The 14,455-nt window shown below is 40.0% G+C and overlaps 1 protein-coding gene across 1 annotated transcript in view; it reads left to right on the top strand.

Annotated features, from left to right (window-relative positions):
• Positions 1–407: 407 nt before the first annotated feature.
• LOC112456543 (tectonic-3-like) overlaps positions 408–14,455 on the top strand; it is a 38,141-nt gene continuing 24,093 nt past the window's right edge. Inside the window, exons 1-4 of the mRNA XM_025019164.1 lie at positions 408–667; positions 762–849; positions 1,095–1,447; positions 1,991–2,224. Coding sequence (XP_024874932.1) covers positions 1,106–1,447; positions 1,991–2,224 — 576 coding nt within the window. The 5' untranslated portion in view covers positions 408–667; positions 762–849; positions 1,095–1,105. The remainder of the gene's footprint in view (positions 668–761; positions 850–1,094; positions 1,448–1,990; positions 2,225–14,455) is intronic.

Raw genomic sequence — 14,455 nt, 5'->3', positions numbered from 1 at the left:
CACACACACACACACACACACACACACACACACACACACACACACACCATGCGCGCGCGCACACACACACACACACACACACACACATACACGCACGCACACGCACACATGCACGCACACACATGCATGCACAGACACTCAACATTCACGAGTATATTTATGTGCACTCATTACACATAAAAGAAGGCATTAGATTATCTGAAGAAATGTGGCAGACACTCAGATTCTGTGACTTCAGAGCTCCATATCTCTTTAGCCTCTGATTTCCTGTGTTTGTGACAATGGAGAAAGTTCAGAGTCATACAAACTACAACATATTTCAGAGCCGAGCAATTTAACCAGGGTCACTATTCCATAAGAAATGGGAGGGGTTCTTTGTCATATATTAATTTTGTTATTGTTGTAGGTAATGGTTGGAAAATCATATCAGGATATGAAAGAGGACAAACCCAAGAGAGTTACGATCTTTATACTAATAATTCGATTTGGGATCATCCTATAGATTTGCATTATACAACTCAGACTCTACAAAATTCTCCGAAATTATTATTACAAGTGTTTTGCAGAGATAATTATGGAAGACTAATATTTCTTTCATATGGAGTATATAATGTCCCATTGTCACCTGGTTCTTACATTTTAGATTGTCATACATGGAAACCTATTGGTATATTTGCAATTTAAATATATAAAACTTCACAATTCTGTAGTAAAGTTCTGTAGTAGTTTATTATTATTCTCTCAATAAAACTTTTATACAGGTGCTTGGACAGACAAACTATATGATAGATTCTTAGGAAAAAGTTTACAATTAAAGTCACCTAGTGTTTTAATCAACACATTAGACAGGTTTGAAGTATTAACACAAAGTATGGGAACAGTGATTGTTCATTTACATATCTTGGCAAGAAATTTTAATAAATTTGGATGTCAGTTGTAAACGGACAATTGTAAAAACAATAAAAATTGGATACACAATTTATCTTTAATTAGAAAGTCTACAAGAAGACTCTAATTTTGAGCGAATATTTATATCAATATAATATATAAACAACAATTTCCAATGATGTTTTTTCTTCTGTTGCTATTTCTAGCATATATTAATATGGTAGAAATAACCAAAATTGAAGATATATCAATCTGTATAAATGACACAGATTGCAACGAGTCAATAGACTCAACCATATATATACAGATTCCTAAAGTTGATGATCCATCTTTAGAAGACTTATCAAATGAGACAGAAGAAGAGGTTAATATTATCACTACTCCCATTCCTACAGAGATATCTTCAAGAATAAATGCAACAGAACAATCAGAAGTACAATCAACTTTAACAACTATATCTTTACCATCTTCAACAACGATTTCCTCATCAACTATGTATTCAAATGATAATGAAATTCTTGCACTCAAAGAACAAGAGATATGCGAGTGCGACTTGACGGTATGTGCAAGTGTCATTTTTTGATACAAAATATTGAATTTTGTTGAATAAAAGAAAACAATTATTTAATATTTGAATTATAACATTCCCACATAGCAAAAAAATCTCCATAGGATGATCTGATTTGATCCCATTTTGATCCAAACTAAAAAATCATTCGTAGGATTACTTAAGAGTATCCAATATAATATTACATATAATTTAGTCGATATTGTTGGGATCTAATTTTGTTATATAATTATATCCTAGGGATGTAATTATAAGATATCCATTGTAGATATTGTACAGAATATCTTATAAGTGGACATATAGGCATCCTCGGTACATCTTAAGTATATTTCTAGGTATTATGGAGATAAACCCTGGATATCTGGAAATCTCTCGAGATTGTTATGTGAGATTGTTATAATTCATATTAATAAATTTGATTAAATATTTTAATTTTTTAAAATATATATAAACAGATATATTGAATAATAGAATATATAGTTATTACATATATATTATATTTTATAAACACATTTTTTCATTTTTTTCATACAGAAATTTTTATGTGACATCAATTGCTGCTGTGACATAGATTGCAATCATTTTCACTTATCTGCCTTTTCGTATTGTCAAAATTATCATATGGAGCTGTATGACAGTCGGTATTGCTATAACCAAAATTTTATACAACGAAATAACACATCTTTTATTTTTGAAAAACTTGGAAATAATTTGTTTTGCATCCTGTATGACAATCTTCCATCTATGTATAGTACTGACAACGATTTGGTAAGTAAGTTAAGTGTAATGAAACTGTTAAATATCATTTTCCAATTAATTTTATAATTAAATAATTTAACTAATTCTATAATTTAATAGAAAATGGTTTTTAGAATATTATATTATTTAATTTCTTAGCTGTAAAAAACGTATACGTACGCTCTGAGAAGCTTCTTACTTACTAGAAAAGATACAACAAATGATTTCCAATTAGAGAGTATTCGAATTAAAAGTAGAAAGGGTTGTCTTATGTCCCCTCGTTTGCGAGAAAACTATCAAGAGACTCGAAGGACCAGAGGGAGAGTATTAGAGTTTTCCCTCGCCTTTAGAGGCGCGAAAAAGCGAAAAGCGAAGCGAACAAATTAAAAGGTGACTCACCGCCCGGCATATACCTTGTGTTCCGTTTGGCAAGGCCTGGTAATCTTCTGCATCCGCGATATTAAGCAGCAAACAAGCAGTTAATAGGCAGCAAAACAATAAAACAGGCAGGCAAAACTATACAGCAAGCAGGCAGGCCTTTCGTGCTAGCACCGGGTCGTTGCGTGTGAGTGTCGTCTCAATTGAGCACTTCCACTTTGAGTCTCGGACTTATGTCTCCGAGGACTGAGTTCCAAAGGTGAGTCTCGGACTTGTGGCTCCGAGGACTCGTCGATCTTAACTGAGTTCCCAAAAATGAGCCTCGGACTTGTGGCTCCGAGGTCTCGTCGTTTTTAACTGGGTTTCCGAAGCGATCCTGCAAGCGTGGTCGCGAGCGAGTAATCGGCTCCTTATCGCTACCGTCGGCGGATGGAGCGATGGCAGCACCAATGAGTCACGCGTATCTCAATCGAAGTTATCAATCGCGATCTGCCAACGTTTCACGAGATAATAAATGCACATGACAACGAACTTATCAACTAATGCTTACTAACATGCTTGCTAACTATTTACAAAGCAGTACCAAACAAAAAGATTAGAAGAAAACTAAAGATTTCAATGTCTTTGTTAAATGTCTTTAGACATTAACGAAACAATTTTATCACAAATTAGATCTTATACATTTTCAATATTTTTGTTCTCAAACAAAAATTTAAAATATTAAAGGCATCCAAACAAAACAGTTCAAAAATTGTGGTTTTTTTCAAGAAGAGGACGGCTATATTCAGCAGAAGTCAGTATTTAATTAAGCGCCTTGCACTGCAGGCTGGTTTCTTATATTAAACGCGTGAGGATTTTTAATTACTTTAAAAGTACGCCGCGTGGCGGCAGCGCGTGTTACTAACGTCATCGGTAGATTGAGTCAAATTGAGTTTCTATAAGGTGAGTTATTTAATCGACGCAAATATCTCGAAAAATATAAAAGATATGAAAAAATGTTTCGGACAAAAAATGTATAATCTAAAGGAGGACACATGATTCCGATATAAGTTACAACCCGATTTCCCTCGGTCTCGCTGGCCGAAGGGGCGCGGTTGCAAATTAATCAACTAATTGCCAGACGATATCTCCAAGGGGATAACGAGGTCGAATCTCTTACCGTAACTTCCATACCTAAGATCTTGGGCGGTACCTTTCGATTGGGCGCCAGGTGCGATTATAGACGCGCACCACGTCTCGACAACGTCCGCCTCAATAGCCTCGTCGCGGGCTCAGGGCGTAGTTCCGCGTGACAAGGGTGGAGGTGGAGAAGGAGCGACACGCAAAATAAAGCTCGATAATAAACAATACTAACCAAATATATTTCACAAAGAACAGATAAAAATCATAGCGGGAATTCAGTACGCAACACTAAGCAATAATGTGCTTGCAAGATTCTTTGCCGAGCAAACGCGACGATATTTGCCCGCGTACGCGACGCAAAATATCCGCGAAGCTCTTGAGGCACCGCAATGTACCCGGCGCGGTCTCTCCCGACACGCACACGGTGCTCCCGCGCACGGCAAGCAACAATATACTCGAATACAACCGAATTGACTGTCGATCACACGAGCTTCGAGGAGGGCTTTCCGAAATATTCCTGGCTACGATCTCGGTCGGCCACGCGCCCGCGGTCTTGGATAATAGCCGCGATAAGCTAACCGGCATCCACGACGACAGGTCGCGACCGAGATCAAGCCCTCAATTACTTGGCAGCACCGGAGTGGAGATCTCGTCAGCGGCTGATTCAACAGTCAGGAGTGGTGGGTGGGTTCGGCAGGACCACGCCGGGCCCCTGCACGCGCGCGCCCTCAAGCTCGCGGTTTTTCCGCCCCGCCGATTGGTCGTGTGTGTCGCCCTGTTCGCGACGTTGCAGACGATTTCTGCCATTTTCCCGCGGCCCGTTTGATTTGGCTGCTGAGTGTGCTTGGGCCACTCGCGGTTTCCCGTCCGGCTGGCCAGGCCGTGGCGGCGCCGCTCGGCCCTCTGGGCGCCATCGGGTGAAGTGTACAGGTCGTCCACCCGCGCTACAGTCGCGGTGGTGCACCCGTGATTATGCTGCGGCGGGGCCGTGTCGTGCTGTGCGAGACATTTCCGGCGCTTCTCCAGCGGCAAGCCCCGGTAGCCCGCCCGTCGGCCGACCACTTCGCCGTACGTCTTTTGAGCGCCCGTCCTTCTCTTGTCGCAACTCTTGTCGTTACATGTGGTCAGTGATCCCCCGCTCCGGCACCACCTGTCATTCCTACGGAACTTAACTAAAAAGGTTAGTCAACGCAGACAGCCCTTCCTCGACCCGAGTCAAGGCGCCATCCCCGACCTTCCCCTCGGCCGAGCTACCGTCTGGGCGGAGGACGCGACAAATGTCACATTACAGAGTCGTGTCGTAGATATCGTCGTTTTCAAAAAATTTCAAAGGAGACTAATTTTTAAAGTAAAACTTGATTTTTTTCCTGGAAATAAAAGTTGTAGAGCTCGACAAAACGTTTTCAAAACACTATAATAAAGTCATCTTTTGTTATATATATATATATATATATATATATATATATATATATATAAGAATTTCTTAAGATATTTAAAATTTTTAAAATTTGAAGTATAGGCTCCAATGGAAATCCACGAATATAAAAAACATGCGAACTAAGAACCAAGTGCGGTAAATGATGCGCGAAAGTTTTATTTTTATTTCTATTTTACTTATCTTCCAACCTTGACTGCGCGCCGACTAAATTTGTCAGACTTGAAACACAGCTCCGGTTGGAGTAGTAAAATCTCCCCCTACACCTAATTAAATCGAATTGATTTAATAAGAAATCATTCCAAAAAATATTACCTCAGCCAGGGTTCGAACCTGGAATCTCCTTCATTCCGTGAAGGTGTCGTGCCAATTCGACCACTGAGGCATGTGGTAATATTTATCGCAATAACCTATTATTAGTCCCGTCCCCTAACCTAAATTCCGGCACTCGTTCTTGCGCACTATAATTTACAATTGCATAATTAATTACTGAGCATCCTCTTGCACCCACATACGTATATTCCAATCCCCCTCTGTACATCCATACAAAAAATACCATTCTTTTTCATTTATCATGTCCACGAAGGACGGACTTCCTAGATGACGGTCTCGAGAGTTTCTGCGATCGTCGTCATTGCCATCGCTTCCGCGGCATTCCACTGGGGTATCTCCACCCGGAGTCTCTTCCTCGTAGCCATGGGTATGCTCATTGTCGTCCGTCCTATCCCGGACAAACCCCTAAATTTTACGGTCGTCGCGCGTCCGCTGCACTTCCTCACTCTAACACTCACGCGCGACGCGTTCCCGACACTCTCACAAGAAAAAATGACTCAGTTTAAAAAAAAAGAACTCGTTTATTATATCGTTCAATACAACGAGAGACTCATGCAAACACGTCCGGTCAAAACGGAATTCCGGAGCCAAATCTGAACATCGTTATCTGTCAACAATCGTCTGCAGCCGGCGCTGGTAATGTTGACTTTATAGTTTTTGCGTACAATTGTATTTACGGAGAGTAAGTTTGCAGCTAACCCTGGAACATATAACACATTTTCGACACGAAGATTCTTTCGGCCTCGTTTACCGTGACCTTGACTTCTGCCGTTCCGCGAGCCGTTGCCTTCACTTGACCATTATTTGCCGCCATTATGGTCTTGTTGTACCTCTTCACCTTCTTCAGACAGCTTGCCCAGCCCGTCATGTGTGTCGATGTGCCAGAGTCAAGGTACCAAGCTTTGCTCCTTTTCGTCCGCGTGGTGAATGTTGCGAATAATGCGAATACCTTCTGTGTCGGACTGTTCTTTTCCTTGGCGTCATCTCTCGCTTTGTTACGACACTTGGCTGCAAAATGTCCTGTTTTGCCACATGCGTAGCATCGAATCTTCCCCTTCTCTTGCCCTTTCTTACGTGTCGCTTTCGCTTTTGAATATAATGCTTCTTCGGTCTCTGTTTCGTACAAACTCGCGCAGGAGCCTAGGCTCTAGATTTAAAGAAAGGGAAACGACATTACTTTCATAGTTCCGTCGGTAAAGAGATTGTGTATTTCAAGGTTAGTCGTATTTCAATTTCGGATTATTTTATAATAAACAAATATGTCGTAGAAGAAAGTGTTGTACAGAGAACACATTGCATAAATACAAAATAAGAAAATGATGAATTATTAATGAATAATCCTTCCTTATATATGTTTCAATATTTTGATCTCTTGTGAGAAATTATTATAAGTAAACAGAATTCCTGTATGCTTATCTCTCGATAGGAGAAAACAATCTAATGCTTTCCAGACTTAAATCTTCTTTAAGAAAGGATCATTCATATTAAACATATTATTCAAAACGCAAAATACATAAAAGTGGCAATAATATACAAAGCATAAGTATAATTGAAGTACTGTGTCAATTAGCAATAGGTAAGAAATAATTCTTATATATTTCTCTCTCTCTCTCTCTCGACAGGTAATTAAGAACATACATACATCAAACACAAACGAAAGAATGATTATGCTTATACAGTCTATTGTGCTTGGTTTTACAAGTCAAATATAACGTACTTTTTATATCAATTGACACAGTAACTTCCGCAGTAAATCGAGTTATATAATAAGTATTAAAGCGATTAATAAACAACTCAGTAAAATGAATATCAAATTCAACTAAGTAATAAGGAATCTTTCGTATATAATACGTTGTCTCGTAAACGGTAATGAATGACCAATAGCCACGAGTTCGAATCACAATATACGCAAATATAATACCGAATACACGTGAATATACGAATCAAGTTTCACTCTCTGTCATGTATCTATAATGCAAGTGTAAATTACTATACATCGAGAATAAATGAGTTTACTCGCGGGTTGCAACCACTCGAAATGAACGTAATTTATACTGAGCTCAGTTAGATATCTAATTCCGTAATATTTACAAGTGGCTACGTAGCCGTTCTGCGAGGACATAGTCCGTCGCCTCGTGCTTTCTCTTACTCTGTAATCAGAAGATCGTAATTTACGATAGAACGTTAAGTTCATCATAATCCAGAGAATTGTATAACAATCTCTCTTAAGGGAGTAGCCTGGTCAAACGCCCAAAAAAAAGTGATTTTTTAAAACTGTTGTATTCAGAATCTACAATTGTAATCAATTTAAAACTTTTTTTGCACACTAGTATAACTCTTAGACAATACAAAAAAATTTTATTTAAAACAAAAAAATTATTTAAACAAAAGATATAGCAGATCTTGTTGAGCGCTTTTAATTTGAAGCACCAAATCAGCGTACAGTCTCTGGGTTGCAAAAATGATCCAATCTGAAAATTTCAAATGATTTTGTAATCTATATACTTACATTTTCTATATAAATAGGCGCAAAATTTAATAAAATTAAAAATTTCAAGTTTTACAGCAATTTAAAAAAGAAAGCCGATTTTTCGCATAAAAAAGTCGGTAAAAATGGCCAATAAAATTTTTTTAAACAATTTTTATAAAATAATTTTCTATTCATATAGAAGATAATTATGTATTTTCAAAGTATGTTAAGTTTTAAGTCAATCCGTTTATTAGTTTTTGAGTAATCGTGCACGCCAATTTCAAGAACATGTTATCGAGAAAAACGCGTTTAAAGTTTTCGGTACATATAAGAAAAGAAGTTAAATAAAGAATTTTTTTGAGAACTTACGGCTTTAGGTCAGTCAATCGGCAATTTCTGGACCATATAGTACGCTCTCAAACTTCCTCAAACAATTCTAATTGCTGTACATCTTGTAAAGCGTACCTGAGCGGCAACTGCATGCTCACATATCTGCTCGGAAAAAGGCTCGGTCGGTGGACTAACCGTTCGAATTTCAAAAAACCAAATATAGCCCCGTATTCTACAGATGTTAAGGAGTATTTTAAGCAAAAAATAAAAAAATGACTTTTCTGACCAGGCTACCCCCTTAAGTGATCTTTGGGTTACAAGAGCTCGATATGTTACCTGAAAGCAACTGCCGTGGTTGTCTCTAGATAATAATGATCTCCTTGACCAAGCCCCTGAGGGCATTCGCCAATGGCCAAGATGGCCGTTTCGTCCTTCGTTAACGTGGTTACGTCGTAATGGCGAAGTTCGTCCTTCCTTCATTAGGCTCGACCCGAGGCACGTTTGATAATCTCTTTCCTCTAATCAGGGTTGCAAAAACCCTCCTTCGATAGTAATGATACCTCTCCGCTCTCGTTCTCAGAAAGGCTGGCGGATTACAATCGCACACAACTGTTCGAATATTCGAGCACGATAGAATTATACTGAACGCGACTGCACGCTTTGCTAGCTGGAAGACGAATGCTCGCTCGGCGGGCTGCACGCCCGTCCCGACACGCTCACGCCTGCTCGATATCGTTTCTCCGTGCCGTTTTCCGGCGCTGGGGCGCAACGCGGTCGGCGCAGCGCGCGCGAAAACACATAACATTAAAGATAAACTAGGGAACTGTAACACCGCCGCCATCTATGAGCACTCTACCGTATCGCCACTTATACATCAACAATGCTCACAGATGTCTACACATACACAATCTCTTCACGATTTCCTTTACTCTTTAAACAGTCTCTGTTGATTGTTTTCCGCCGCATTTGACCTCTTGGAGTAGCTTCACTTTCATCGCGTCTGCCGTTATGATCGTGCCAGAACTTTCTAGGCCCATGATCATAGGCTGTACTCGTTGGGTAATCCCGATAGTAGCAACGCGCCTATCATTTCTTCATTAACTTCGAAATCAAGTTTTTTCAAAGTTATGGGCCATATCATTATCGTGTTGACATACTCTTTCACAGAGTTGCAGTCATGTAACTTGGTAGATGTCAGGGTACGCAATAGGCCTATCTTGCGCGTAAGTCCTTTGTCTATGAATGCATTTTTCAAACTCTCCCACGCTTGCCTCGGAGTTTCTGCGTTCTGTATGTACCCGTAATTTTGCTTTTGCATCAACAGACAGGACGATCTTCGCTCTTGCTTTCGTCATCTTCTTGATGTCCGTTACATACGATTCATCTCCGAGTACGCAGCTCCACAGGTCTTCGGCTTCCAGACACCCTCGCATAGCGAATTTCCACGTTCCGTAATTTTCTCGGTTTATCAATTTTTCGATTTGGCTTAGGCTTTGTATGCCGGCCTCCGACATGGTTGATGCCTCGTGTTGTCGCTCGTCGCGCTTTCACTTTTTTTTAAATACTTTTATTACCTTTTACTCCGGTATTATTGCGCTTTCTTGTTTTCGACTTTTAATTTGCGGCGGACTCACTTTTAATAACTAACAGGGCCCATAACCTGTTATGATTTAAGACTTTTAGCGGTAAGAAGAAACGAACATGTGTTTACTCGTTCGCTGCTTATACAAGAGAGAGCTTTATTCTGTGTAATGGCTCGTACATACAGATAGAAAGGTGGGGACATCAATCGCCTATCAGAGAGAAACCTGAGAGCGGCCACCGGGATCATTCCGTTCCAGCGGACGTGTACTGACGCGCCGCCTGAGAAAGTGGACGTCAACTACGTCGTTACGCTCGGTAACGGCACACACATGGTTCGTGCCCGTGCTATGGTTCGTGTCCGAACTACTCAGATGGAGGAGATAGGCCAGTCGGCTGACTCAGCACTCGGCAAGCTTCGAGCGGGGAGAGAAGGGCAGACATACGATCTGCTGTCTCTTTCTCGCTTGAGCTGTGACGTAGCTGCTTAGCACGCGCCGGCTATGCCACAATGCCATGCATTTCGGGTATCGCTCCTCGCGTCTCGCCGAATGCCGAGTCTCGCGTTGGCAAATCGACGATGCGCTATACGTTACATTTACGTTTATATTTACAAATTTTAATTTTTACATTTATAAATAAATATATATATATATTTATTTATTTATTTATTTATTTATTTATAAATATAAAAATTAAAATTTGTATACAAGCAAATGTAACGTATATAGCGGGTATAGCGTATCGTCGATTTGTCAACTCGAGACTCGGCACTCGGCGAGACACGAGACGCGATACCCGAAATGCGTGGCATCGTGGTATAGCCGGCAAGCCGGCCCGTGTAAAGCGGCAACGTCACAGCTCAAGAGAAACAGCAGATCGTATGTCTGCCCTTCTCTCCCCGCTCGAAGCTTGCCGAGGGCCTAGCGTACACGGACAGGGGAAAGGCTTGCGCGACCAGCATATCCCTTCCATCTGAGTAGTTCGGACACAAACCATAGCATGGATACAAACCCATGTATCGTTACCCGAGTCCTCTCTGATTGTTACCGAGCGTAACGCCGTAGTTGACGTCCACTTTCTCAGAGGGCAGATTAGGACAGACGTCCCCGAAGCCGGATGGCCGCTCTCAGGTTTCTCTCTGCGCCTATCAATCTACCTATCGCTCGAGCCGCGAATCGGTGACGTGTTAGCGCGCGGGGAAAAATAAACAGAAAATAGCCTTTCCGCACAGTCTTTAGATACTTTTCTAACACATTTCTTATATGACCTTATATTATACGAGGTGTGATCAAAAAGTTTGTGCAATAAATTTTTTCTGCCGTCGTGGCAATACTGTAGGCATTTATGGTAGTTTGGCGTTCAAGGGAAAGCCTTGCGAGTCATCAGTGCAAATTTGGTCACAATTAAGTGCATACGTATTTTTCTGTGCCAGTATTTGTGTACGCAGTTTTTGCGCGGTCGAAATGAAGCAAGATGTTTTAATACTCTCCACATCCCCAAAATGTTCACCCCGCATAATTGTTTTAACTTTAGAGAACAAAAAAAGTCGCAAGGGACTAAATTGAGCAAATGCTTTTACCGAGTTTCACAAAAAATTTGATGTTGGTTCTTTCCTCGGATAAAACATCTCTTCAAGGAACACATTGCAATGATAAAATTACGCTATTTTGACATCATATTGACCAAAAAATGATGTAAAATTTGGTCAACATAACGTTAAAATGGCGTCATTTTGATTGCAATATGTTTCTTGAGTTGTTTCATTTCAACCGCGCAAAAAAACTGCGTTCACAAATACTGGCACAGAAAAATACGTATGCACTCGATTGTGATTAAATTTGCACTGATGACTTGTAAGGCTTCCCCTTAGACGCCAAACCACCATAGAAACCTGCAGTGTTGCCACGTCGGCAGAAAAAAATTTATGGCATGAACTTTTTGATCACACTTCGTATATCTACTAATATGAATTAATATGAACTAATACGAACAAATAAGAGGTTTTTTCCCGGGTATAATAAAAAGAATAAGAAGTAACTGGTTTTCTCTTTTTATTTCACTTGCATTTTTTATGCAGATAAGTTATAGGTTACCATGACTTAGCGAATTAATGCACCTTATTGTATTTTAAAAAATAGAATGGCAATTTTTGCTTTGTAAATATCTCATCAAACCCCGCGAAACGAATCTAATCTCAGCGTCTGTAAATATCTCATCGAGCACCGCAAATAAATTTCTGTTAATAGCAACGCATACTAGACCGGGAGCCAGCGACAAAAAACATGTGTGCTCGGCAACACGACGAAACTTTTTGGGACGATAGCCGGTGTCATGTGGAACACGAAAACGCAAGTATGGCGGCCTGGAGGTGTCGCCTTTGCGCAGCGTAATTTTTTGAATGTGTTAAAAAGACTGTGCTTTTGGGTAATGGGCACCAATCTGATTCTTGTTTTATATTGTTTATTTGTGAGCAAAAGTACGCGGGCCGTATGCGTCATACCGATGCCGCGTCGCAAACAGTCCGCCATACTGATGAGAACGTGTCGTTTTTTTGATGCGATGTTGAATTTTGTACACCAAGCTAATTTTTTGTGGAGAGCTAGATTTTAATTGTTTATCAACGAATATGAACATGCCATACCGTTTCGGCGTCTCTGAGTACTCGCCATACTGACGCAAAAACGTCATTTTTTTCACTAGTGCATGTAGTATGGCGGTTTATTTTTATGAAGATTAGGCACCAGTATGGCGGTTTATTTTTATGAAGATTATGCTAAAACGTGACAAGTGGTGCACCGCCATACTGATAGTGAATATCTAAAGTGGCGCCATACTGGACAAAATTTTTTTTTACTAGTTTCATAATAACATTGGTAAGTGTTGTAAAATCATCCGATAATCTGTTATATTTATGAAAAGGTGAAATAAGTATATTTGCAATTTTGTAAGACTAATCAAGAATGTTTTATTTAAAAAAATAAAATACAGTATTCAGCATAATACAAAGGTTTTTTAAATCACTCATCATCCTCTCATTAGATGAATCGCCTCCATCACTTTCTGCATCTGACTCTACGTTGTAGTCAAATTTATTCAAATCCGTGGTTTCAAATTCATCCAAATCTGTAGCTTCATCGATATTACTGTCATCTGATACTTCTTTCTCTTCATCAGAATCTTCATCTGTGTCCTCGTCAGAGCTCAAAGTTTCTGTAAAAATGAATCAGTGATATTGTGTTAGAAACGGGTAATAAGAATCGTGAAGAGATTGTGTATGTGAACATTGTTGATGTAAGTGGCAATTCGGTAGAATGCTCACAGATGGCGTCGGTGTTACAGTTCCCTAGTTATCTTTAACGTTATGTGTTTCGCGAGCGCTGCGACGACCACGTTGCGCCCCAGCGCCGGAAAACGGTACGAAAAGACGATACTGCGCAAGCGTGAGAGTGTCGGGACGGGCGTGAAGCCCGTCGAACAAGCATTCGTCTTCCGGCTAGCGAGGCGTACAGTCGCGTTCTTTACATCGGCTTTAGATATACGTATAATTGCTACGCGATTGAAATCCGCCAGACTATTGAGTCTGAGACAAAAAGAACGAGGACGTCTCCGCAGTATCAGAGGAGGCTTTGCAGCCCTGACAAGAGGTTAATTAAAGTACCTCGCTCGATTCGATTGAAGGAAGGACGAACTTAGCCATTGCGACGTGGCTTCGTTGAAACGGAACGAAGCGGCCATCTTGGACATTGCGACGTGGCATCGTTAAAAAGAAACGAAGCGGCCATCTTATCCATTGGAGAAGGTCCTTACGGTTTTGGTCGATGACCATCATTACAATTTATCACCGGAGGATGCTTTCAGGTAAAATATCGAACTCGTGTAACTCAGAGATCATATACGAGATTGATCGGCAACTCTCAAGCGGATTATGATGAACGCAAGGTCATCATAAAATGCGATCGTCTGATCACGGGGCGATGGATATCGTCTTCGCATAAAGCACGGAGCGATGGATATCGTCCTCGCATAAAGGCTATATTGCTGCCTAAATATTCCGGAATTAATTATCTGTCTGAGCTCAGTAGAACTTAAAGTTATTTTGAATGGTTGCAACCCGCGAATAAAGTCATTGATTCTCGATGTGTAGTAATTTAACTTGCATTATCGATGCACACGTGATTCGGATATTCACGCATAGTCTGTATTATCTTAACGAATATTGCGATTCTACCCGGGGCTATTTGCCAGCTATTAACGTTTACGAAACATCGTATTACATACGAAAAGTTAATTATTATTTAATTGAGCTCGCTCTTCACTTATCGAATGGTTTACCATATTCACTGGAAGTATCTTTCGATAACTCGATTTACTACGGAAGTTACTATGTCAATTAATAGAAAGAAAGTGCATTATATTGAAGTTGTAAAATCTCGCACAATATTTATATAAGCCTAAACATTTTCTCGATTGCTTTACTTTACATATGTTTATTTGCTTACTTGTCAAATGAGATATATATATAAGGATTATTTTCGACGAATTACTAGTTGACACAGTACTTTAATTCATTTATGCTTTGTATATTCTTGCTATATTTATGTAATGTGTT

Source organism: Temnothorax curvispinosus, unplaced genomic scaffold (assembly GCF_003070985.1).
Source record: "Temnothorax curvispinosus isolate PA1 unplaced genomic scaffold, ASM307098v1 QBEX01006958.1, whole genome shotgun sequence".
Lineage (NCBI taxonomy): Eukaryota > Metazoa > Arthropoda > Insecta > Hymenoptera > Formicidae > Temnothorax > Temnothorax curvispinosus.
The sequence above is the reverse complement of the archived record's forward strand: the minus strand, read 5'-3'. Positions and strand labels throughout refer to the sequence as shown.